The sequence below is a fragment of the Bicyclus anynana genome, chromosome 18 (assembly GCF_947172395.1).
Source record: "Bicyclus anynana chromosome 18, ilBicAnyn1.1, whole genome shotgun sequence".
NCBI lineage: Eukaryota > Metazoa > Arthropoda > Insecta > Lepidoptera > Nymphalidae > Bicyclus > Bicyclus anynana.
The window spans coordinates 4803293-4827030 of record NC_069100.1 but is presented as its reverse complement, the minus strand read 5'-3'; the positions used below and the strand labels follow the sequence as shown (position 1 = coordinate 4827030).

General features: G+C 36.6%; 2 protein-coding genes across 19 annotated transcripts in view; one reads left to right on the top strand and one right to left on the bottom strand.

The window, feature by feature from the left end:
- LOC112049806 (ryanodine receptor) overlaps positions 1–23738 on the bottom strand; it is a 143918-nt gene that overhangs the window by 119220 nt on the left and 960 nt on the right. For all 18 annotated transcript variants that reach the window (XM_052887104.1, XM_052887089.1, XM_052887090.1 and 15 more), the window contains exon 3: positions 5246–5362. In XM_052887104.1, the coding sequence (XP_052743064.1) occupies positions 5246–5302 (57 nt within the window). In that variant the 5' untranslated portion in view covers positions 5303–5362. The remainder of the gene's footprint in view (positions 1–5245; positions 5363–23738) is intronic.
- LOC128198959 (uncharacterized) lies at positions 14574–15380 on the top strand. Its single transcript, XM_052886966.1, has one exon. It carries the CDS (start codon positions 14574–14576, stop codon positions 15378–15380), a length of 807 nt encoding a protein of 268 aa, XP_052742926.1.

Sequence of the window (23738 nt, the reverse complement as noted above, 5' to 3'; positions counted from 1 at the left end):
TCATTTTATTTGAATAGAGCAAAACAAGGAGCGCTTTGGTGATTTTTGCCAGAAAAAATGTATTTTTAACCTATTTATATTATGCATATTCGTTTATTTCAAATTTCTTGGACGTTTTTGGTGTAGAATCATTGCAACCTGCTGAAAGCCAAAAGCAACCTCAGACCAAACTTAATAGATTCCTACCACACCATACTTACCTTTGGTTTCATCGATATGGTTTAGTAAACTTCTTTAAAAGGTTCTCAATTCGAAGCGTATGTTTTTTTATGTTTGTTACTTCATAATTTCGTCATATATAAGCCAATTTTGAAAATTTCTTATTTTGTTTGAAAGAGTATACTTCTAGATTAGTCCTATTTAATTTTCATAAAAATCGGTTAAAATAAGGAAAGCTCGTTCTATAATAAAAAAGATTGTCTGTAAAGTCAGTTTACTGAGTATGCGTTGAACGTGACAACGTCATAAGAAAATACTGATGGAATGGTTGCATTTTTTTCAAAAGAAAATGTTCGTTTTTCTAAAATACTGATCAATAATATTCATAGACCAGAATATAGTTTATTTGTTGTAAAAAAAAGTTGGCAATCCTAGAGCGAGGGAACGACGCATGACGACATCTTTTTTCGAGTGTGCAGCCGGCTCCATCGAATTATAAGAGTTGTGACGTCAAAAACCTAGTAAACCATAAAACTAAAAACATGCATCTTACATCCGAACCTATAGCCAATAACTCACAATTGAAAACCTTGATCGCCCTTCAGAAACCAATCACCGATTCATTCGCGCGGCAAAATTGACTTTACCGACGAGCAGTCAATTTAACCGCTCGTATCAGTCAGGAAGCTTTAGTTCTACACAGTAGCTACGAGTTAAATATACATTTTCTTTCTTTACAAAACGAGAAACAGCAAGAAAACAATAGGGATGGTGACAGTTTTTAAATTGTATATTAAAAGTATGCGTAATAGTATGAAGTAAAGCAATTTTGTAAAAGTAACAGGATATCTGCGATCATTACTTTTGGAGCTACAGGGATATAAAGAGTCTTAATTGCTACACTGCCACGGATCATTGAAAAACGCCCCATACGGAATCACATGTAGGTAGATAGTTTTTGAAAAAAATTAAGGGCCGCTTGCAAACGATTTTATTCAACTGGTTTTAGTTCTAAATAGAGATTAAACCAATGATATAATTTTAAACATCATCATCAATAAGTAATTTTTTAATTACTAAATTTCAAATTTTCGTTTTTTTTTTGAAATTCAAAAATTAAGTGCATAATAACTCACACACAAAAAGCTTTTGTTAATTGTTTTGAAACGGTCTTATAAAAAATGTATGTAGAAAAGTCTCCAAGAAAAGCTAGGTTTTTAGAGAAGACAACCATAGTTTTAGGGGAAGGAGAAAAAGTAATGACCTAAATGGCACATGTTGACCAGAGCAGTAGGCCATTGCGTCATTGAATGAGTAATGCAGGATATATTTCATAGGTGCCTACTTGCCTAGGGCTAAGTGCGCACGATATATTAATGACACTTGGCTTGGTCCACCAAAAACAAGCAAATGGCGCATCTGATGGTGAATGGTGTGAATCTTCCACAACAACAAACAACTAGTCCTACAAATGCTGCCTATAGTGTAGTCATAAAAAACATATTTCCTGATGACAAAATAACATATTGTCCACCAATCAAATATAGGGGTAGATCAAAAATATCACATACTCTTTCATCCCATCGCACGGAAAGACAAGGCCATATTTCTGATTCTGTTGCTATTATGTCTTTTTCTCTTCACCAAATGTCGTTTACGAATCTTAAGCCTACTGCATCTACCAGGCGTAGATCATTGCGTCATTGAGTGAGTAATACAGGATATATGTCATAGGTGTCTACTTGCCTAGTGCTATAAATATGTCACACGATATATTAATGACATTTGGCTTAGTCCACCAAAATGTTATTGGACAAATTAACATATATCATGAAGACAAAATGACATATTGTCCACCAATAGCGGCAAATCTTTCTTTCCACCGCATCGAAAAAAAGTCGCATTTCGTCTCTTATGATGATTTTAAGCCTACTGCATCTTCCAGGCGTAGGTCATTGCGTCATTGAATGAGTAATGCAAGATATATGTCACATCAAGACGATTTCCGTATAGGTGCCTAGTGCTATAAATACATCGCGCGATAGACCAATGACATTTGGCTTGGTCCACCAAAACCCAGCGCCAAGCGACAACAGCGGGCCAAAATAGAAAATCCATTTACGCTCCCATAATGTACACGATGCGTGCGTTAACGCAGTTTTTATCTCTTAATTGTTAATTAGTCTGAATGAATAAGATGGCTCGTAGGTATTTTTATTGCTATATTCCCAGGGGCGTAGCTAGTATCAAAGATACGGGGCTCTCGGACTATAGGAGCCCCCTACGTGTGAAATCAAAAATTAGTAAATTGTAACACAATCTCACTTAATCTAGTGCTTCCCGGAAAAAAAAAACATAAAACACTGTCTAAAGAGTTTCACTTCATAAATTACAAAATTCAAAAAGGCAATTTATTTTCACCGTGCGTACCTAAAAACTTTATTGAAGAAAATTAGAAATTTAGGTATTTACTTTGTATAACCGCGCGGCGTCACCTAGTTAATTATAATTATGATGAGTAGCTTAAAAGTTGTGAGGGATGAACATACATAGACACCTCAAAGCCATAAACCCACCATAGTCGGGTAGAAAAATAGTCGAATGAAAACTCAATCAAGGCAAAGGACTCATTGAATGCACTGAAACTAAATAAAAAGTAGAAAATCGATAAGCCTCAGACCTCAGTTTATAAATCGCAGTTAACAAGTTTACGACAAAGCCGTGACCTATTTACCATGACCCAGGGACTCTAGCCATGTGCCACGTCGATTCTCTTTCTACAATCGCTAACGAAAACTAAATAAATGTATGGGAATGACAGATGCGATCTATGACTTGATCACGTAACCTTTTTTGATATAGACCCCGGTATGAAAAAATATGGGCAGTAAAATTCGATGAACGAATGACAGCGTTAAGTTTTTTGTACGCATCCTATTCTGCGCACCTTTCACCGTGCGCTGCCGCCAACTGCGAGAACATGATTATTCTCTACAAGTAAGCCCTTGACTAAAATTTCACCTAATGGTAAGTGATGATGCAATCTAAGATGGAAGCGGGCTAACTTGTTGGGAGTAGAATGAAATCCACACTCATTTCGGTTTCTACACGACATCGTACCGGAACGCTAAACCGCTTGGCGGTACTTCTTTGTCGGTAGGGTGGTAACTAGCCACGGCCGAAGCTTCCCACCTGGACTAATTAAGAAAACGTCAATCGGCCCAGCTGGGGATCAAACCCAGGACTGGCGTCTTGTAAATTCACCGCGCATACCACTGCGTCACAGAGGCCGTCAAATGTCATTCCCATACATTTTTTAATTTTCGAAGCGATTGCGATTGTAGAAAAAGAATTGACGTGCTACATGGCTACAATCCCTGACCTTTGATCGCGGGGAAACTTAGATAAGGCTCTACGAAAGGTAACTGCTGTATTGTATAATGTAGTATGTGGTAACTATTGTAGGCTGAGGTTTAAATTATGAACCATAATTATAAACTTAAAACGGTAGGTACTAGCACGAGGTCTATATATTCGTGACTATAGAAGACGCGGTTTCAACCGCATAGCTACCGTTTCTGTATACGGGGAATTATCATCATCATCTTTAGCAACCCATCGGCTCACAGTTGTGCACGAGTCTCCTTTAGAATGAGAGGGGCTAAGCTAGCAAATCACCACGCTGGCCCAATGTGGATTGCCAGACTTCACACACCTTCACCGTTTGAGACACGTGATATTTAATTTCTTGAAATGCACACAACTGAAAAGTTGGAGGTGCATGCCCCGGACCGGATTCGAAACTACGTCCTCCGAATCGAAGGCAGAGGTTATATCCACTGGGCTATCACGAATACTATACGGGGAATACAGGGATGAAATTCACAAATAACGTGGCTTTATATTATTAAAAGAACTTTTCAAAATTGATTTAGTAGATCCAGAGATTACCCCTCTACAACCTCAGTCTAACAAGCTTATCCAATACTCCACGACACAAGTGATTTACTTAATAAAAAACATTCAACCGACTTGAAAAACTTAAAACATACTGACTAAACTAAAAAGCTAAAAATAACATCATACTAAGTTCTATCTATCATCGTATGTTCTAACTGATGATCAGTTTGAAGGCGGTGCTAGTCCAATGATGTATTAATTCAAGCCATGTAAGAATATCATAAAGATTAAGGTTTTTCAGACAGTGTTCTTTCATGCAATTCTTTCAGAAACGGCATATATTAACAAAACACCGGTTTAGCACTGACTGAACCTCCTCCTTTTTTTGAAGTAAGTTAAATTTTTTAACTTACTTCAAAAAGTTGTAGTAAGTAAACGTTCATTAAGTTTAATTCTGATCTAGCCAGTCAAGACTCTCTCATTCGCACGAGAGCTTTTTTAACGGACGATAAAAAAGCGTTCAAATACAACAAATGCATTTCCAGGTATATGTTGACACGACAGCGTTCTAAAAAAACGACGCTTTTTTTCGAGCTGTGTCGCATTTTCAATTTTGGGCGTTGCAAATAAATGTAGACCTTCATTTAAGTAACATACATTCATACCATATTTGAACGTTTTTTTAAAGTCCGGTATAAAAACTCTCGTGCCAATGAGGGCTTACGAAACTGAATAGAGAGAGTAGACTTTTGAAATTATAAGAACCATGCTCAGATAATTATAACAGTCTATATTTTGAGGAACCATGAAATATAAATTCAAAACTAGAACATGACTTTTTTGAAAGCGCGCTTAAAAGTTTTGTATTATACTAAAGCCATACTCGAGAAGAACTTTACTAACAAACAAATTAGAAATGAAGGTAAAAAACGCATGTCATTTCATAACTTATTTATTTTAAATTATGTATGGTGTGTTTATAAAATGTTATATAAAATGTATTAACCATATCTAATTGTTTTAATCTTATTAATCAAATCTATTTTCATTAATTTAAGAACAAGTTAATTATAATTATTATTAGTTGTGAAATGACTAGTTGTTTATACCTTCATTTTTTATTTCTTTGTTGGTACTCATCAAGGATGTACTATAGAGTATGGAATTATGGAACTGTGAAACTTACCGTACGTAAGAATGAAACATCATCTTGCTCGCTCGCTCCTCCTTCCGCTTCCGCCATTTTGAATTTTCCTTACTCAGTATTCCAAATCGATGTCTCTACTCCTCTTCAACCGCATAGCTGTTAACAAAGAAAAAAATATTAAATAAATCATCGTGCAAACTTTAAACCTTTATAGATTATGGTTTGGGAACTTTATTATGGGTACGAACGGTCCTCGGTTCGATTCCCATCCTCCGCCTTTTTTTGTACCTATTTTTAACATGGGAAATATGTACTTGTGTTTCTATAGCACAGTGAACATTAGATGTGTTACTAGGTCATGAAAAATGAGGCGCTTAATATAGGAAATTTCCACATGTCAATATTAGTTGTGATCAACAACGAACGTCATTTTTAATAAACAAATAATACTTTTATATCGTCTTCAATGTCGAGTTGTGTGTTCAGGAAGTGTAAAAGCTATATCCTACTAATATTATAAACGCGAAAGTTTGGATGTTTAACGCCGCTACTACTGAAGCGATTTGGCTGAAATTTAGAATGGAAATAGATTTTGCTCTGAAATAACACGTAGGCTACTTTTTATCCCGAAAAAATCATGGCTTCTCGAGATTTGCGAAATCTGTTTATTTTGATGATATGAATGTTTGTTACTGTTTCACGCCTCGACTATTCGAACCGAATTAGCTGAAATTTGGTATTAAGATATATTTTAACCTGGACTAACACATAGGCGATTTTTTATCCCGAAAAAATCCATGATTCCCGAGGGATTTGTGAAAACTAAATTCCACGCGGACTAAGTCGACAATAAGACATAATTAAATAATGAAATTAAAGACAAAATTGTGCATGTGCGCGCTCAGTATTGTAGCCTATTATTCGGATTACTTTTTGCGGTGCGTTTGTAGGGACGTAACCGATCTATAGTGTTAAATTATCATTGATTACGAGTATATCTCGTTGGTTAGTGCAAAAATTAGCCTAGATATTAGGGTTATGTTCAGCATCCTTAGGTACTTAAGTCCTACATCCGAGTCCTGCGTAGCTTACTACTGTTATAATAGATTGCATTCTGTGGTCAGGCCATGAAATATCGAAAATTTCTTCAAAAATATACTCGGAAAATTCTCGGAATTGGGAAATTGATGGTTACAATCCCGTGCCTCGGTTCAGTCGGCACCATTAACTACTGCGCCCGTATTAAGTAGGTAACTCTGTGTAACATTCAAATAATAGGTCACTTTACTAAAGACTGTCTTGATGAGTACTGTTTACCAACAAAGCAATTAGAAATGAAGGTAGAAAACGCATGTCATTTCATAGCTTATTTATTTTACATTATGTATGGTTTGTTTTTAAAATGTTATATAAAATATATTAACCATATCTAATTGTTCTAAAATTATTAATCTAAATTATTTTCATTAATTTAAGAACAAGTCAATTATAATTGTTATTAGGTGTGAAATGACTAGTGATTTATACCCTCATTTTATTTGTTTGTTGGTAAACAGTAGGTACTCATCAAGAAAGGCTGTAATATAGGTACATAGTTTTTCGTAGTATTTTCGTTATTATGATCATCTAACATTGTTATTTGAAGTAAATTAAGTACCTAAACTACGCCATGTTACATCAAGTAGCATTGATATTTTGTTTTTACAATCATTTAACATGATTACTGAAATGATTAATATTCCGTTGAAACGGAGTTACGTAAATAACGATTTTTTATTTAATTAACGTCGATACTTGTGCCACTACTATACTAATGCCACTTTACGTAAAATTACCATAATTATGTAATTTCGTTGAAAACAATATTAGATGATGACAAAAAACAAAAATACAATGAAAAACCACAGTGACTCATTATTAGAATGATACACCAAGATACATAAACCCTGCAGATCGCGATCGTTAGTGACGAACATTTTCACCGTAAGTACGCTAACCCACATTGGAATAGCATGGTGGGTAAAATCTAAAGTCTAAAACCACTCTCATAAAAGGATAAAAGTTTTCACCTTCATCAAATAACTTCATCTTCGAATATATCCTTTTGACGGCTTCCTTGGCGCAGTGGTGTGCGGTGGATTTACAAGACCATCCTGGGTTCGATCCCCGGCTAGGCCGATTAAGGTTTAATTTGTCCAGGTCTGGCTGGTGGGAGGCTTGCATCGACTGATTGCATCGTCACTTAGCATCAGATGAGATTGTAATCAAGGGCTAACCTCTAGAAAATAAAGAAAAATGTCCCAGAGAAGCTTTTACTTGTACAAACTTAACAGCATAAGGTTTCATAAAATATTGCTGACTGTACTTGATTAAAGAAAACTGAGAACCTATTCAAACATAGCTAGTCTGCGTCAGCGTTATGCCATTTTCTATCTTGTTCCCATACAAATAAAGATGCAATTGGCTTGTTAAGGATAACAAACGGAGGTATCCTAATTTGAATCATATTTTCAAAGGGATACGGGATGAAATTGCTTGTGCCTCTTGTGCTTTAGAAGGATGCATTTATGAAATTTTGAGGGCTAAGTAAGGAATGTTTACCCTTCAGAGGATATAGTTAGGTAACGAGATTTTGGCTACAGTGACTTCGTAAGGTCACGAAAATATCTTTGAAGCGTTATCTTCATATGGGAGGGTAAACCGCTTTGTAACGTAACGCGTTACAGCTGATGTTGACACGTTAGACACTTGCCCTTGAGGGCAGTGGCGTGAACTTCATAGATGCATAAACGCAATGCATACCCTGATAACTCATTAGGTACCTGTATTGAAGGAAGAATTTTCAATTTTGTACAATTTGTCTATAGTGCATACCCTAGTTAAAAACCTTGTGCACGCCACTGATTGACTTCTAACTGATTAGGCCCACAGAGTATTTTAAATGTTTCTACTAGTATGTCGCTGTTGTCAAAATTTTCTTCACACCTCTCCGAAAATAGAGGATTCCTAATTAAATTCAATAATTATATTATTTAAATTCAATTAATAATTATAGCAATTAGTTTAAGTTATCACTTTTGACGAGACTCGAGACGCACACTTTTTTTTGCTTTGTCAATTTTATCTGAAAGTAATTGACGATGTCGTCTAATACTTGCCACTGACCATCCGATAAGCCCACATGCCTGTATGTAAGCTTACTTGATCGTCAGTGGCTGACATAATAAACAAGCGCAAATATGCAGGTATTTTGAAACAATAACATTTGAACATTTTCTTTTGAAAACTGCAACCATTCCATCAGTATTTTCTTATGACGTTGCCACGTTCAACTATCGTCAGTAAACCGACTTTACAGACAATCAATTTTTTGAATTTTTAACCATGTTAATAATACAAAACACAATTTAAAAAAATCATACAAAAAATCAACCCTCCCGCTGCAGGACATTTGAGTGCCCAAGCAACCGGTGGTCAGGGCTCCAGAGTGAGGAACCTCCTCACAATACGCGCCGTCTCAAGAATCACTGCCTTCTGTATCCGACCCTTGACCCAGCAGTTTTCTCTCATTTATTTAATTGTCCTTTTTCTTAAATTTATAACAATGTTACTATAATCTATACTTATAATAAATCTGTAGAGAGGTCGATTCTGTACATGAAATATATTTCCAAAATAACTATCAGGGGGTGATTAGTGATCGATACTGATGCCTGTCTGTCTTGTTTTGTTTTATCTGTCTGTATTTTCGTTATAGAAACAAAAACTACTCGTCGAATTTTAACGAAATTTGGTACAATTATTCTTCATACTCCTGGGCAGGTTATAGTACACTTTTCATCACGCTACGATCAATAGCAGCAAAGCAGTGAAGGGAAATGTTGGGAAAACAGGAACAAGTTACTCCGTTTTTACAAACAACAGCAAAGCAGTGAAGGGAAATGTTGGAAAAACAGGAGAAGTTACTCCGTTTTTACAGCGATACCACTGTAAGGGCTGGATAAAAGGTCTAAGGCGGACGAAGTCGCGGACGTCTGTAAAATATTATACAAAAACTAATAAAAATTATAAAAAAATGTATTAAGTACTATTAATACAAGTTATTCGAGTGTTAGCATTATTTATTATTTGAAAACCTCTTCCTTTACTTAATTAAAATCGGTTGAAAGGCACAATGTATTACAGTATTGCGTGTGAACGAGTTTTCAACTACTAAGTAATTACGGTGACATGTTGTTGTTTAGTTTTTATATTCGTAATGTATGACTTATGAATCGCAAAATAATATGCGATGACATTTTCGCTATCATAAAATTTGTCTGTCATTTGTTTATGCGATTTATTACACTATGTATTTGGAAGTCCCTTTAAAAGTTCTATATTTTGCAATGGACGTTCATCAACTGATGTGATGATGATGATGATGATGATTTCTGGACAGGCAGTGATTTCACAATCACCCTTCAGACCAAAACTAGGCTCATAAAAATGGACTCTTACAAGTAGCGGATTTACAAATTTTCCAACAAAATATAGGTTAAACTGTACATAATGCATTCGTTTTGAATGAACTGCCACAAAGGGGTGTAAATTGTAAGCGGCCGGTGATTTATGTTTGAGGGGGATGGAATAATTCCGTCGGGGTGTATAGGGGATGTAATATTGTATGTATGAAGTGCTGCGAAGGCACGGAAGCTAAATTAATACCCAGCTAGGAATACCCACCTATAAGAATTTATGCAAAGGCCAGCGTGGTGGACTATTGGCCTAACCTCTCTCATTCGGAGACTCGTACTCGCAGTGAGCCGAATATGGGTTAATGATGATGACGAAGAATTTATGATATGAGCCATTAGGACTGCATGGTGCATACTCTAAGCAGTCTTTTGTTAATGCTTGTCAAATGCTGATTCCAGTATGGCTCGTTATCAACCCATTTACGGCTCACTGCTGAGCTTGAGTCTCCTCTCAGAATGAGAGGGGTTAGGCCAATATTCCACCACGCTGGCCCAATGCGGATTGGCAGACTTCACACACGCAGAGAATTAAGAAATTCTCTGGTGTGCAGGATTCCTCACGATGTTTTCCTTCACTGTTTGAGACACGTGATATTTAATTTCTTATAATGCACACAACTGTTGGAGATGCATGCCCCGGACCGAATTCGAACCCACACCCTCCGGAATCGGAGGCAGAGGTCATATCCATTGGGCTATCACGGCTCTCGACTCGGCTATCTTATTAGTGCATACTCTGATTGACTTGTGATTCTCACTGATACTAGCGGCTCCACCACCAACTTCGCCCGAGTTAAATAATTATTATTATAATGTCAGCCACTGACGATCAAGTAATCTCACATGCCTGCATCTCACACAATAGACAGCCGATAAAAAGTGATCGGTCGCGATATGCATGACATCATGCCGATCGCGACCAACACACGATCAGTTTTATCGACATCACGCCGTTAGCGCTGCAGGAATGTGAGATTACTTGATCGTCAGTGGCTGACATTATGGATAAAGCTTAAAATAGATATATGTCTCATGTTGCATTTCTTCTTCTTTAAGTGTATATTGTAGTACTTGCTTTATTATTTTTTATAGCATAGCCAAAAAATATAGTAGGTACCAACCCTAACATAGCTAGGTACCACTTGTTTACGAATTACGACTCCACGAGATAAAATTCGCTACCAACGAAAATAAATGTTGAGTCGATCGGTGAGTGCTGACCTACTTACTTTTAGTTACTTTAGATTCCAGACATAAACAAACCGCTCAAGTTATGTAAATAAAGTCACATTTTTGTGTTCATAAAGTAAGATGGAATTGGTAGTTATTAAGGCTAACTTTGATGAGTTTCTTGTCGACTCTTCTCAGTAGAACTTGCCTTTCGAACCGGTGGTAGAGTCCTACGGTTATTTGAAATAAACTTTTTTAATAGGATGATGACAGTTTTTAAAATTGTATATAAATTAAGAGTACGCTAACAGTAAAGCAATTTTATAAAAGTAACAGGGTATCTGCGATCATTACTTTCGGAGCTACAGGGATTTATAGGGTCAGATTTGCGGCGCTGCCGCGTATCCCTGATTATCGCCCCATACAAAATGGTACGAACTAATGACGTCGTAGGCACTGGCGGCGTAGGTAATGATCGTTAGATTTGTATGAAAATTACTAATATCTTTGTTATTTCTGCGTTTATGTTAATAGTTCATTATTAAAAAATTACACATTTAATGTAAGGAAGCTAAAACTGTATGAATTTTCATCTAATTACGATAAAAGATATTTAATAGATTTTGAAATTTTATAATTTTATTTATTTTGCAAATATCCAGTCAATCTTCTTTTTATGTATAAATTAGTTAAAATTGACCTTATTTACCCGAAATTATTATAAAAATCAATATATTCAAACCTAGTCATCATCCCCATTCGTCAAATTTACTCAGTTGAGAGAGACTGAGAGACTGCGATAGGCAATTTCTACTGTTTAACAATAAAATCAAGGTATTTCAAACAAACTTGCGAGAGCCTTTAGACCTCCTTAATCCGGCCCTGTCGCACAATTCGTTAATAACGGAAGTTTTATAATTTCAAGTTTGTATCAATATAAATGAAGGACTTTCATACAAACTTGCAAGTGCCTTTATTTATTTCGGCTCTATCTAGCGGACACCTACTAATTACAAACTACCTCTCTGCCAAGGCTACCTTTCGCATCTAAACAAGTTAAAATGAAGATTAAGATAGGTAGAAATTTTCTAAGCAAACGCGTCCCAGCTTATACCTCATTATTGCTTTAATTTCAAACATTTACCTACGTCTTCATAACCTGGGCACAAAAAACATATCTGGGGCTCTACAGTGTATATTCTAGGTCCGAGGATGTTTCAATTCTTCTAGGATGCACCGTATCCAAAACCTCAATTTACTTGGCAAAGCTGCAATCTGCAGTACTGGAACGATCGAAGTCGAGACTTAGCAACGACAATAACAACTCATATGATACATCCGAAAACAACACCTATCACGAGGGCTTCAACAACTAAAATCCTTTAATCTATTTTGCAAATTATCTATCGTGTTGTCTAGCTTACGGAACTATCGTAAAAAGTGCATGGATATGAAACCAACCTTTGTTTTTAATATTATCCAATTATTAGGCAAAAATATCCAAAATACACAATCACTGGCACTTTACACGTAAACTTTATTTATATATCATGATAAAAGTAAAATATTTAAATACACAAAACATAATTACGTCTAACCACACGTCCGATGCGGCTGAAATGCCGCAGAAAACTGAAGTCTGAAGTTCGAACACTACCTAATAAAATCCGCACCAATCCTTCGGGAACGTTCAATGTTCATGTCGAATGTCTGGTTCAGTAATTTCCAATGATAATTTTATACAAAATCACCGAAGAATGTGATCCGAATAATAGGCTACAACACCGATATATTTTTACTGTGACCGAGCGCACACATAGACAATTTTGTCTCTAATTCCATTATTTATTTATGTATATAATATACCTATAGTTTTTTAACCGACTTCAAAAAGGAGGAGGTTCTCAATTCGGTCGGTATTTTTTTTTTTTTTTTTTTTTTATGTATGTACACCGATTACTCAAAGACGCCTGGACCGATTTCAAAAATTCTTTTTTTGTTTGAAACGGTATAGTCCCCATTTGGTCCCATTGCCATAATGACAAGATCTGATGATGGAATCCTGGAGAAATTGAGGGGAACTTTCGAAAATTATATGGATGTCTAGTGTGTTCGTAAACTTTTCCATTTAGTACCTTAAAGAAATACAAAATTATGAAGGTTTAAAATCGATCTGATGATGGAGTCAGAAAACAGACGAGGGAACTCCTTGGCGATTTACAGCAGTTACCTTGTGTTTGGGCTTGATTAATTTGTATTAATGAGAACTTTCCACATAGATAAGTTGTGACTGTCATTTAGGGGTTTGGTGATGAAGACCAAGGACAATTAAGGGAACTCCTTAACAGTTTACCGTAACTACCTTGTGTTTGGCCTTGATTAATTCGTATTGCTGAGAACTTTTTACCTAGATGAGTTGTGTCTGTTATTATGGGTCTGATGATGAAGACCAAGGTCAATGAAGGGAACCCCTTGACGGTTTACGGAAGCTACCTTGTGCTTGGGCTTGATTAATTTGTATTGTTGAGAATTTTGTACCAAGATGGGTTGTGACTGTCATTAGGGGTCTGATGTATTCGTTTGAGATGAAATTTTTACACTAAAAATTGTAAAATAATAAAAATTTTAATAAAAAAATACAACCGACTTCAAAACCTAAAAACATACCCACTAAACTAAAAAGCGAAAAATAACATCATAATATGTTCTACCTGCTGATCAGTATGAAGTCGGTGCTTAGCCGGTGTTGTCTTAATTTAAGCCATTTCTGACAGGACCACATGAAACAACACTGTCTGCAAAATCTAAATCTATAAGATATGCTCACATGGCTTGAATTAATACATCACCGGCTTAGCACCGACTTCATACTGATCAGCAGGTAGAACATATTATGATGTTATTTTTCGCTTTTTAGTTTAGTGGGTATGTTTTTAGGTTTTGAAGTCGGTTGTATTTTTTTATTAAAATTTTACACTTCCTGAACACACAACTCGACATTGTAGACGATATTTTAAGTATTATTTGTTTAAATAACGTTCGTTATTGACCACAACTAACATTGAGATGTGGAAATTTCCTCTTTTGAGCGCCTCATTTTTCATGACCTAGTAACACATCTAACAGTATTTACCATCATTGGTAATTTCCCTGTCTATTGGGACTATTGAATTATTATAATTCATAATATTTGTATGCACCTACCCACAATAGTATAATTAATATCAGTCATTAAACTCAGACTGTTTTGAATTTTTAGATCCAGGACCTTCTCTTGTTGCTAATAAATAAGGTCCAGTCCAGACTCTAGGACATTGCCTATGCCATAACGCTATAGTAATTAGTAAATACCTATTGTGGTGGTCACACACACATAGATTGTAAATGAAAATGCTACTTAAGCATTTTCGTAATTATGACGAAGTCAATACGGGCGGTTTGTCGCCAGTCGTTACCTAACCGTTGTAACTGATAGTCAATATAAGTGTTTTATCAGTAGAGCCTACTATTATTTATCACCCATAACCGCTACCCGGGACACGACATACCTTACTCAAACCCCAATATATAAGTATCCAAATAGTACTAAAGTGGTACAAAAGTGGTGACCCGACTCGGTTTTATTAGCGGTTATTTTGCACGGGTAGCAACACGTAACGACTCACACATTGGAATTCAAAATGGCTCAACCAGAGGTGTCAGTTTCCGGCGTGTCTGTATCGGCGAGAATTCCTGAATTTTGGACGGATTTGCCGCGACACTGGTTCATACAGGCGGAGGCAGTGCTACACCCGCAGAAGATGTCTGACGAGGCGAAATTTCAGTTTGTCATATCGAAATTAGGAAAAGACGTTATACAACAAGTGACAGACATATTAGTCAAACAGCCGGAAAATGGTAAATATGATACATTAAAAACAAGACTACTTGACATTTATGAGGAGTCAGAAAATAGAAAGGTACAAAAATTGATATCTGAAATGGAGCTTGGCGACCAGAAGCCATCGCAGTTGCTGAGGAAAATGCAAGAGCTGGCAAGTGGCAAAGTTACAGATGAAACCCTTACCATCCTTTGGCAAAACCATTTGCCGGGATGGGTGAGAGGAATACTCACGGCATCAGGTTTAAGCGATATTAACGCTTTGGCCAGAATGGCAGACAAGGTGACAGAAAATGCAATGCCTATACAGGGGGTGGCCGCAGTACGGAGTGCAAGGAGTGATTCTCCAGATGTCATAGCGGAGATCCACAAGCTGGGCGAACGACTAAGAAAAATTGAAAATTCCCAGCGTAGCGGTGGAAGAAGCCGATCACGGTCACACGGCGCGCCACGTACGCGCAACACTAGCGGTAGCAGGAAGAGGACACCGGCAGATCCAGACTGGCTTTGCTACTACCACTATAAGTTTAGAGCCCGAGCACACAAATGTGTTCAACCGTGTACGTGGAAGACATCGAACCAACCTACTGGCAGTGCGGAAAACTAGCTTCGGTCCTGTCTGCGGCGGGAGGCTGTGACCCATCGATAAATTACCGCTTGTGTATAACTGACGAAAACAGTAAATTACGGTTTTTAATAGATAGTGGTGCTAATGTGTCAGTGTTACCCCGGTGGGCAGTGCGCGAGAAAAATAGAGCGTGCGAGGACTATAGACTGTATGCCGCGAACGGTACACCTATTAAGACATTTGGGTTGCATAGTTTAGTATTAAATTTAAAGTTAAGGAGAGCATTTCGGTGGACATTTATAGTTGCTGACGTTAGACAGCCTATAATAGGAGCCGATTTTTTAACTAAGTATAAGTTAGTGGTAGATTTTAGTAAACGGAAACTAGTGGATCAGGTAACAAATTTTAATGTTATTGCTAGTATGTCACAGTGCATGGAAAGTTCAATAACTACAATTCATAATCAACACCCACATTATAGTTTGTTAGCTAAATATCCAGATTTAACTAAACCGGTATCTTTTAAGGAAGTTCCTAAGCATAGCGTTTGTCATCACATCGAGACGAACGGTCCGCCTGTTCAATGTCGAGCAAGACCGTTACCGCCAGACCGATACGCTAAGGCTAAAGAGGAATTTCGGTTAATGTGTGAAATGGGAATATGCAGACCCAGTAAAAGCGCGTGGGCAAGCCCTCTGCATATAGTGCTTAAAAAAATGGGCAGATAAGGCCATGTGGTGACTATAGGCGCCTAAATGCTATTACTAAGCCCGATAGTTACCCTATACCAAGGTTACGCGATTTCACGTACTTACTCGCTGGTAAGAAAATTTTTTCACGTTTAGATATAAACAGAGCTTACAATTGCATACCAGTTAACGAGATGGACATTGAAAAGACGTCTGTGTCAACCCCTTTCGGGGCTTTCGAGTTCATCAGACTTCCTTTTGGCCTTCGAAATGCTGGCCAAAGTTTTCAGCGTTTTATGTGTCATAGCGTACTCCCAGACTTAGATTTTTTATTCGTGTATATAGATGATATAATAATTGCAAGTAACAACGTCGACGAGCATAGAAAACATTTAGAGGAAGTATTTAGTCGCTTAGAGAAGTTCGGTATTACTCTGAATATATCAAAGTGTTGTTTCGAACAGACAAAATTGGAGTTTTTAGGTCATGAAGTAACAACGGAAGGGATTCGTCCACTCGACGAGAAGGTGAAAGCCATCATCGAGTTTCCGAGGCCAGCTACTGTGGACCAACTCCGGAGATTTTTAGGTATGTTAAATTTCTATAGATCACACATACCAGGTGCAGCTGAAAAGCAGTCTGAGTTGGATCGCTATTTAACGAATACAAAAAAAAAAGATAAGTCAAAAATCGCTTGGACTGATTCAGCAAACGCTCAGTTTGAGCAGTGTAAACAGAGCCTAAGTGACGCCGCGACGTTAACGTATCCTGCGATAGACAAACCTTTGGCGCTTATGACGGATGCTTCAGAGTCATGCATGGGTGCGGTTCTACAGCAAAGAGAAGGTAACGTATGGAAACCTATTGCTTATTTTTCTAAAAAGTTCTCGGAAGCACAAAGGAAATATAGTACCTATGATCGAGAGTTATTAGCCATTTATTCGGCGATAGCTCACTTTCGATATATGATAGAAGGTCGTAATTTTATTGTGTATACTGACCATAGACCTCTAATTTATGTTTTTTCAAAGATAGGTAGCGTGAAAGAGCTACCTAGGCGAGCTAGACAGATAATGTTCATTAGCGAATTCACTACGGACATACGCCACGTGAGCGGGTTAGATAACATAGTAGCTGACACTTTGTCCCGCGTGGAAGAAATTGTTTGTCCTACGGTCATTGATTTCACGGAACTCGCACGTGTACAAAATGATGACGAAGAGTTAAGCGAACTAAAGAAAAAAATACAATACAAAAACATCGTGATGCCAGGCACCGATAGTTGCGTTGTTTGCGAAACATCGACTAATAAGGCCCGACCATACTTACCGGAAAGTTTTAGACGTATCGCTTTCGATGCAATTCATAGTTTAAGTCACCCGGGTATTCGCGCTACCAACAAAATGGTTAGAGATAGATACTTTTGGGTAGGTATGAATAAAGATATCCGAAGATGGGCTAAGGCCTGTATCCCATGTCAACGATCTAAGATTCAAAAGCATACTGTATCCGATTTAGGTACTTTCGAGAAAGTAGATCGTTTTAGTCACTTAATGATTGACATAATAGGCCCTCTCAATACATCACCCGAGGGATATAGATACTGTTTGACTATGATAGATAGAGGTACGCGTTGGCCAGAAGCTGTCCCAATTAAAGAAATCACAGCTGAAGTAGTAGCCAAAGCTCTTTATGAAAACTATATAACGCGTTTCGGAGTATTTTTTAAGTGTACTTCCGATCAAGGTCGTTGTTTCGAGAGTAATCTTTTCAAGCAACTCATGAATCTTATGGGTATTGAAAAGATCCGCACTACCGCTTATCACCCGCAGAGTAATGGGATGATAGAACGGTGGCACAGATCTTTAAAAGCAGCACTTATGGCTAGACTGTCAACTAAAAGTTGGGTAGAAGAACTACCAACCGTTTTACTAGGTTTAAGAGCCGCTGTACGGGCAGACACTAATGTTAGTTGTGCTGAAATGGTATACGGCACAAGTATTAGGCTGCCAGGTGAATTTTATGATATAAGTAAGGATAACATTTTAGATAGCTCTAGTTATGTAAGCAAATTAAAAAGTATAATTAATGATTTAAAACCTGTTAAAAGGGTCAATAAAGACTCGAGAAAAATTTTTGTTCACCAGGATTTACACACTTGTGACAAAGTATTTATCAGGAACGACGCGGTGCGTAAGCCTCTCCAAGCGCCTTACGACGGTCCGTACCGAGTAATTAGCAGGACAGAGAAAGTTTTTAAGGTCCAATTACCCACACGTCAGGTTATAGTTTCTATAGATCGGTTGAAACCAGCTTATATTTTGGAGGAAAACGATAATCCCCAAAATACTATGTCGTCAAAAACTACGGAACCGATTTTAAAAAAGAAAGTCACAGTGTGTACGGTCCCTTATAATACCAACGGTGTAAAATGCAAAACAACGAGCAGTGGTCGCGTCAGCCGCGTACCTGCACGTTATGCTTAGTTGCATTATTGTTAATTGTTTCGTCATGTTTATAATTTTAAGAAATGATTTATATTTTATCAATTTTTGTCAAAACAATTCGCTTAAGACATGAAACTTTCGATCCACAACGATATGGACGGTTTGGCTATCTTCCAAACAACACGACATCGTAATAAATCCCAAAGGAATAAACAGATAAAACGTAAAGTAGGTAGGTATATCTACCTATCGGCACATTGGTGTAGAGTTTAAAGGTATATCCACACTAATACGAATAGAAATAAGTTAGAGAATAAATTACACATAGCACGACCTCTCCCATAACAGGTTGACTATCTCTACAACAACGATAATTTTATACTTACTATACAGGATGCTCGGAAGTATTTCCCTCTAACTCTGGGGTTATAGCCCGGGATACGTGGAATAAATTTACAATTGATTACTATCAAGTTCATTTTCCGTGAGTAGCTTCATCTTGATGATACGCTCAACTTTTTTATTTACGAAAGTTATCGATTCTGGTAGCTAACTGGGTTACCAGGTAATAACAATTTCTGAGCGTCGGAACGAGACAATGTACCACGCAATTTGTAGGACATTGTCACTGTTAAATTAATAACAATTAGCTTCTCCACTAAACAGACACATGTACAATAATTTTGTATTTACTTACATTAAGTAAATATTTATGTTTAAATAGTTTTTACACTTCTTAAACAAACAACTCGACATTGTAGACATTATTTTCATCATTTGCATGTATAATAACTTTCGTTGTTTACAATACAACTAAATGAAATGAAGACAATTAGCCACTTTTGTTCGCCTAGTTTCGATGCGCTAGTGTTATATCGATATCTCTAGGATAAAATATCGTAGCTATAAAGAAGGTTTCCCCCTGTCATAAAAAAGCGTCTTGGCAGAAGTGATATCTTAAATCAGAGGGCCTAGCTGCGCTTTGATACTGTAACCATCGTGTTAACGTAAACGTGAATTTCTAAGGAATTGAAACAGCACCATCTACTGGCAGACTGCACAACTGTTTCAATTCCATTTACATTCACGTTAACGTCAAGGCGATAGTAACAGAATAAAAATATTGAGCACACTGGTGGCTTATGCGTGAGATAAAAGGATGCCAGTCAGAGTGGCGCCATAATGCGTTACGTTACGAAACGGTTTACATCCCGCCCCCATAAGAAGTTATAACTTCAAAAAGACTTATTTTAACTTTTTAAAAATTCTTGAAATAAACAACTATAATTTATTGACATTGCATAAAACTACCAAAAAACTATACTTATTCAGAAAGAGACAATTATTTAGAACCTAATTTCACGCGCACGAAGTCGTTACAACAGTTAGTTCAGACTCAGAAACGATTTAATAATAATCTGAGTGTTAAACAATAAAAATATACGTCCTCATAAGTACCTACCTATATTTTTTTTTATTAAGTTACCGGTCGGGAAATACAGTATGTTCTTGTTACAGCTATGTTCAACATGGCAAAAGGAGCCTCCTTTTGCCATGTTGAACATAGCCAGTACATGATTCTCATTTGACAAAAAGGCATTAGTGTCAACTGTTATATAGTTGTGTAAGGCTGGCATCATATCTGTGAAGTAATCGGAGCCTTCCTTTTCAAATACCTGATACAACATCTCAAAAGCTTTCCACATGTCTTCTGATATTGTCTTTGAGGTTAAAATACAGATCAGTGACATAGCTTCTTCATAATACTCTATGATAGTGTGATGCAGAATATGTCCAACAACGCGTAAGGCTATTTTTTCTAATTGCACCATTATTTCAGGAGAGTCCTCCATAACGTTAAGTAAAGTTTGCATAGTATTTAGAAGACTCATAGCCGTCATTGCCATGTCGTTATCAGAATCAGCTTCTATGACTTTACTGAAGGTCGTAGCTAGATGGTCCATGATCTCGCACGCCATGGGTGTGAGTTTTTCAGTGTACAGTGTAAAGGATATTTTGCGTTTAAGATTAATTTTGGCTTTACGAGTACCTCAAGTGTGGTCGTACCCTAATCTTTGTCACATTGTAGGCATGCGATACTTATGCGATAGACACACTTACCTATTTATATAATTTAATTAATTAGATTGGACAAATCCATTTAAACTTGATTAACCTAAATTATTGCATAGAAGCAGGCGTTACTTTGCGGAAGTTCATCATGAATAGATAAGTGATGATGCAGTCAAAAATGGAAGCGGGCTAACATGTTAGGAGGAGGATGAAAATCCACACCCCTTTCGGTTTCTACACGGCAAATCGTACCGGAATGCTAAATCATTTTTCGGTACGATGTCTTTGTCGGCAGGGTCCACCAGCCCTATCTGGACCAATTAAGAAAACCTCAATCGGCCCAGCCGGGGATCAAACCCAGGACCTCAGTTTTGTATATCCACCTCTAAAAGGCCTTTAAAAGCCTGACCCAGAACTCGACCCTGGCACTTCGCAACTGCTTTGTTAGACCAGTGTTTAGTCTATACGCCTGTTACTATCAATCACCCAAGACAGTTAATGCAACCGATGTATATTGTAATTCGCCGATAAATTTCTTGGCAATGTTATAATTTGATTAATTGTATGGTATGATGTTTTTTGATTGATTAGGTTCTTGAGAAACTTTGTTATTGTTTAATTAATTAATCAATAACAGAACAATAACAATTATTATTTTTATAGAATACTAATTTCAGTCAATGGTCTTATAGCGAAAAGCTTCGACCAACATCTTAAACAGCTTTCACTTAACTGTTGGATCAAGAGTCGGGTACAGAAGGCTGAAGTGATTCTTGAGACGGCGCGTATTGTGAGAAGGTTCCTCACTCGGGAGCCCTGACCACTGGTTGCTTAGGCACTCAAATGTCCCGCAGCGGGAGGGTTGATTATTTTTATAGATTTTTATTGTGTTTTGTATTAAATATTTTATATTAATAACATTGTTAAGATTTTTTAAAAACGAGAAATAAACAAATGAGACTACATTTTGAGACAACTATAAGAAAACCAAAATGAAAGAGTACCTATAAGAGTTTACAGTTTATTATCTCTCATTTCGAGGTTGACCTCTTTATTTTTCTTATTTGATTGGGCTACTAATGCGGGCTATAGACCTTCAGTTTTACATGTGTAGTTTTAAGTGTAAGTAGTTTTATCTAATCGAGTCTTATTCAATTTCTCCTAATGCGGGCTACTAATGCGGGCTATATATCTTCAGTTTTACTTGCATAGTTTTAACTGTAAGTATTTTTATATAATGGAGTTTTATTCAATCTAAGCGTTTTATTTAAAGTTTTACACAAAAGGAGATCATTCATTTTGGGCCCTTTTTGAAAGTGCCGGCCAACGAAAAAAAATGGCACGACTCGTTAGAATTAGCTATTTGGAGCAATAGTTAATATGGCACAAAGGTTGTCAAGTGGCTCTGAACCAAGTTATACAGGTTCGACGATTCGTTATTTCCATACATTTTGTCAGTTTTCAAAAGTGCCCGCTAAGAAAAAAAACTGATACTTATCGTTAGAACTGCCCATTTGGAACAATAGTTAGTATGGCACAAATGTTGTAAGATTGCTCTGAATCAAGTTATACAGGTTTGATGACTCGTCACCTCTATACATATTTTTTGAGTTTTGTATGTGCCCACCAATAATATTAATGATACGTATCGTTGTAACTAGCCATTTGCAGCAATAGTTACTATGGCATAAACATTTTAGTATAGCTCTGTGTCCAGTTATACAATTTAGATGATTCGTCAAATCAAAATATGGCACTTATCGTCGGAACTGCCTACTTAGAGTAATATTTAGTATGTCACGAATGCTGTTGGTTTGGCCTGAACCAAGTTATAAAGGTTCGATGTCTCGTCACTTCAATATATTTGATGGAGTTTTGTAAGTAACAAAGTAAATGCTATTTATCTTTATAACTAGCCATTTTTAGTAATAGTTAATATGATATAAACGTTGTAGTATAGATACGAATCAAGTTATACTGTTTAGATGATTCGTCAAATCCATATATTTTACTGATTTTTTAAAGTACCGTTCACCTAAAATATGGTACCTAACGTTAAAACTAGTCATTAGGAGTAATAGTAGCACGTTGCACACGTTTCAGAAAAATTCTAGTACTGAAACAAGTTATATAACTTTTGGAAAACATAAAAGCAATAATAAAATATAGAAATAACGATTCTAAGCATTTGCACAAATTCAACATTATTGTGCAACATTATTTAATGTTTCCCATGACATTCAGATATCAACAAAAACATAAGTGATGAATCATCGAACGCAAATAGCTTGGATCAGAGCAATCATACAATGTTTCTGTCATATCTACCTACTAACTTTATTGCTTAAATGCATAGAAATAAAGAATCATTGAACTTGTATAACATGGCTCAGAGCAGGCTTACAACGTTTGTACTATACTAACTATTGCTCCTATTCCTATTACAGCCAGTTCTAATGATACGTACCATTTTTATGGTTGGCACTTAAAAATCAAGAAAATGTATGAATATTACAAATAGTCACACCTGTATAACTTGGATCAGACCATTTATACAACGTGTCTGCCATATTAATTGACAAAATATGTCTAAATGATCAGTTAAAATGATACGTGTAAGAATTTTATTGGCAGGCACCTTTTAAAATCAATAAAATATATGGAGATGACATGCCATTTAACATGTATAAATTGGTTTAGAGCAATCCAACATTCGTGTCATACTAACTATTGCCATAAATGACCAGTTAAATCGATACGTATCATTAATATTGTCGGTGGGCACTTACAAAACTCAATAAAATGCATATAAGTGACGAGACATCGAACCTTTATAACTTGGTTTAGGCCAAACCAACAGCATTCGTGACATACTAAATATTACTCCAAATGGGCAGTTCTGACGATAAGTGCCATATTTTTGTAAAACGGCATTTTAAAAATCAATAAAACATATGGATTTGATGAATCATCTAAACTGTATAAATGGACACAGAGCTATACTAAAAAGTTTATGCCATAGTAACTATTGCTGCAAATGGCTAGTTACAACGATACGTATCATTTATATTGTTGGTGGGCACTTACAAAACTCAAAAAATATGTATAGAAGTGACGAGTCATCGAACCTGTATAACTTGATTCAGAGCAATCTTACAACATTTGTGCCATACTAACTATTGTTCCAA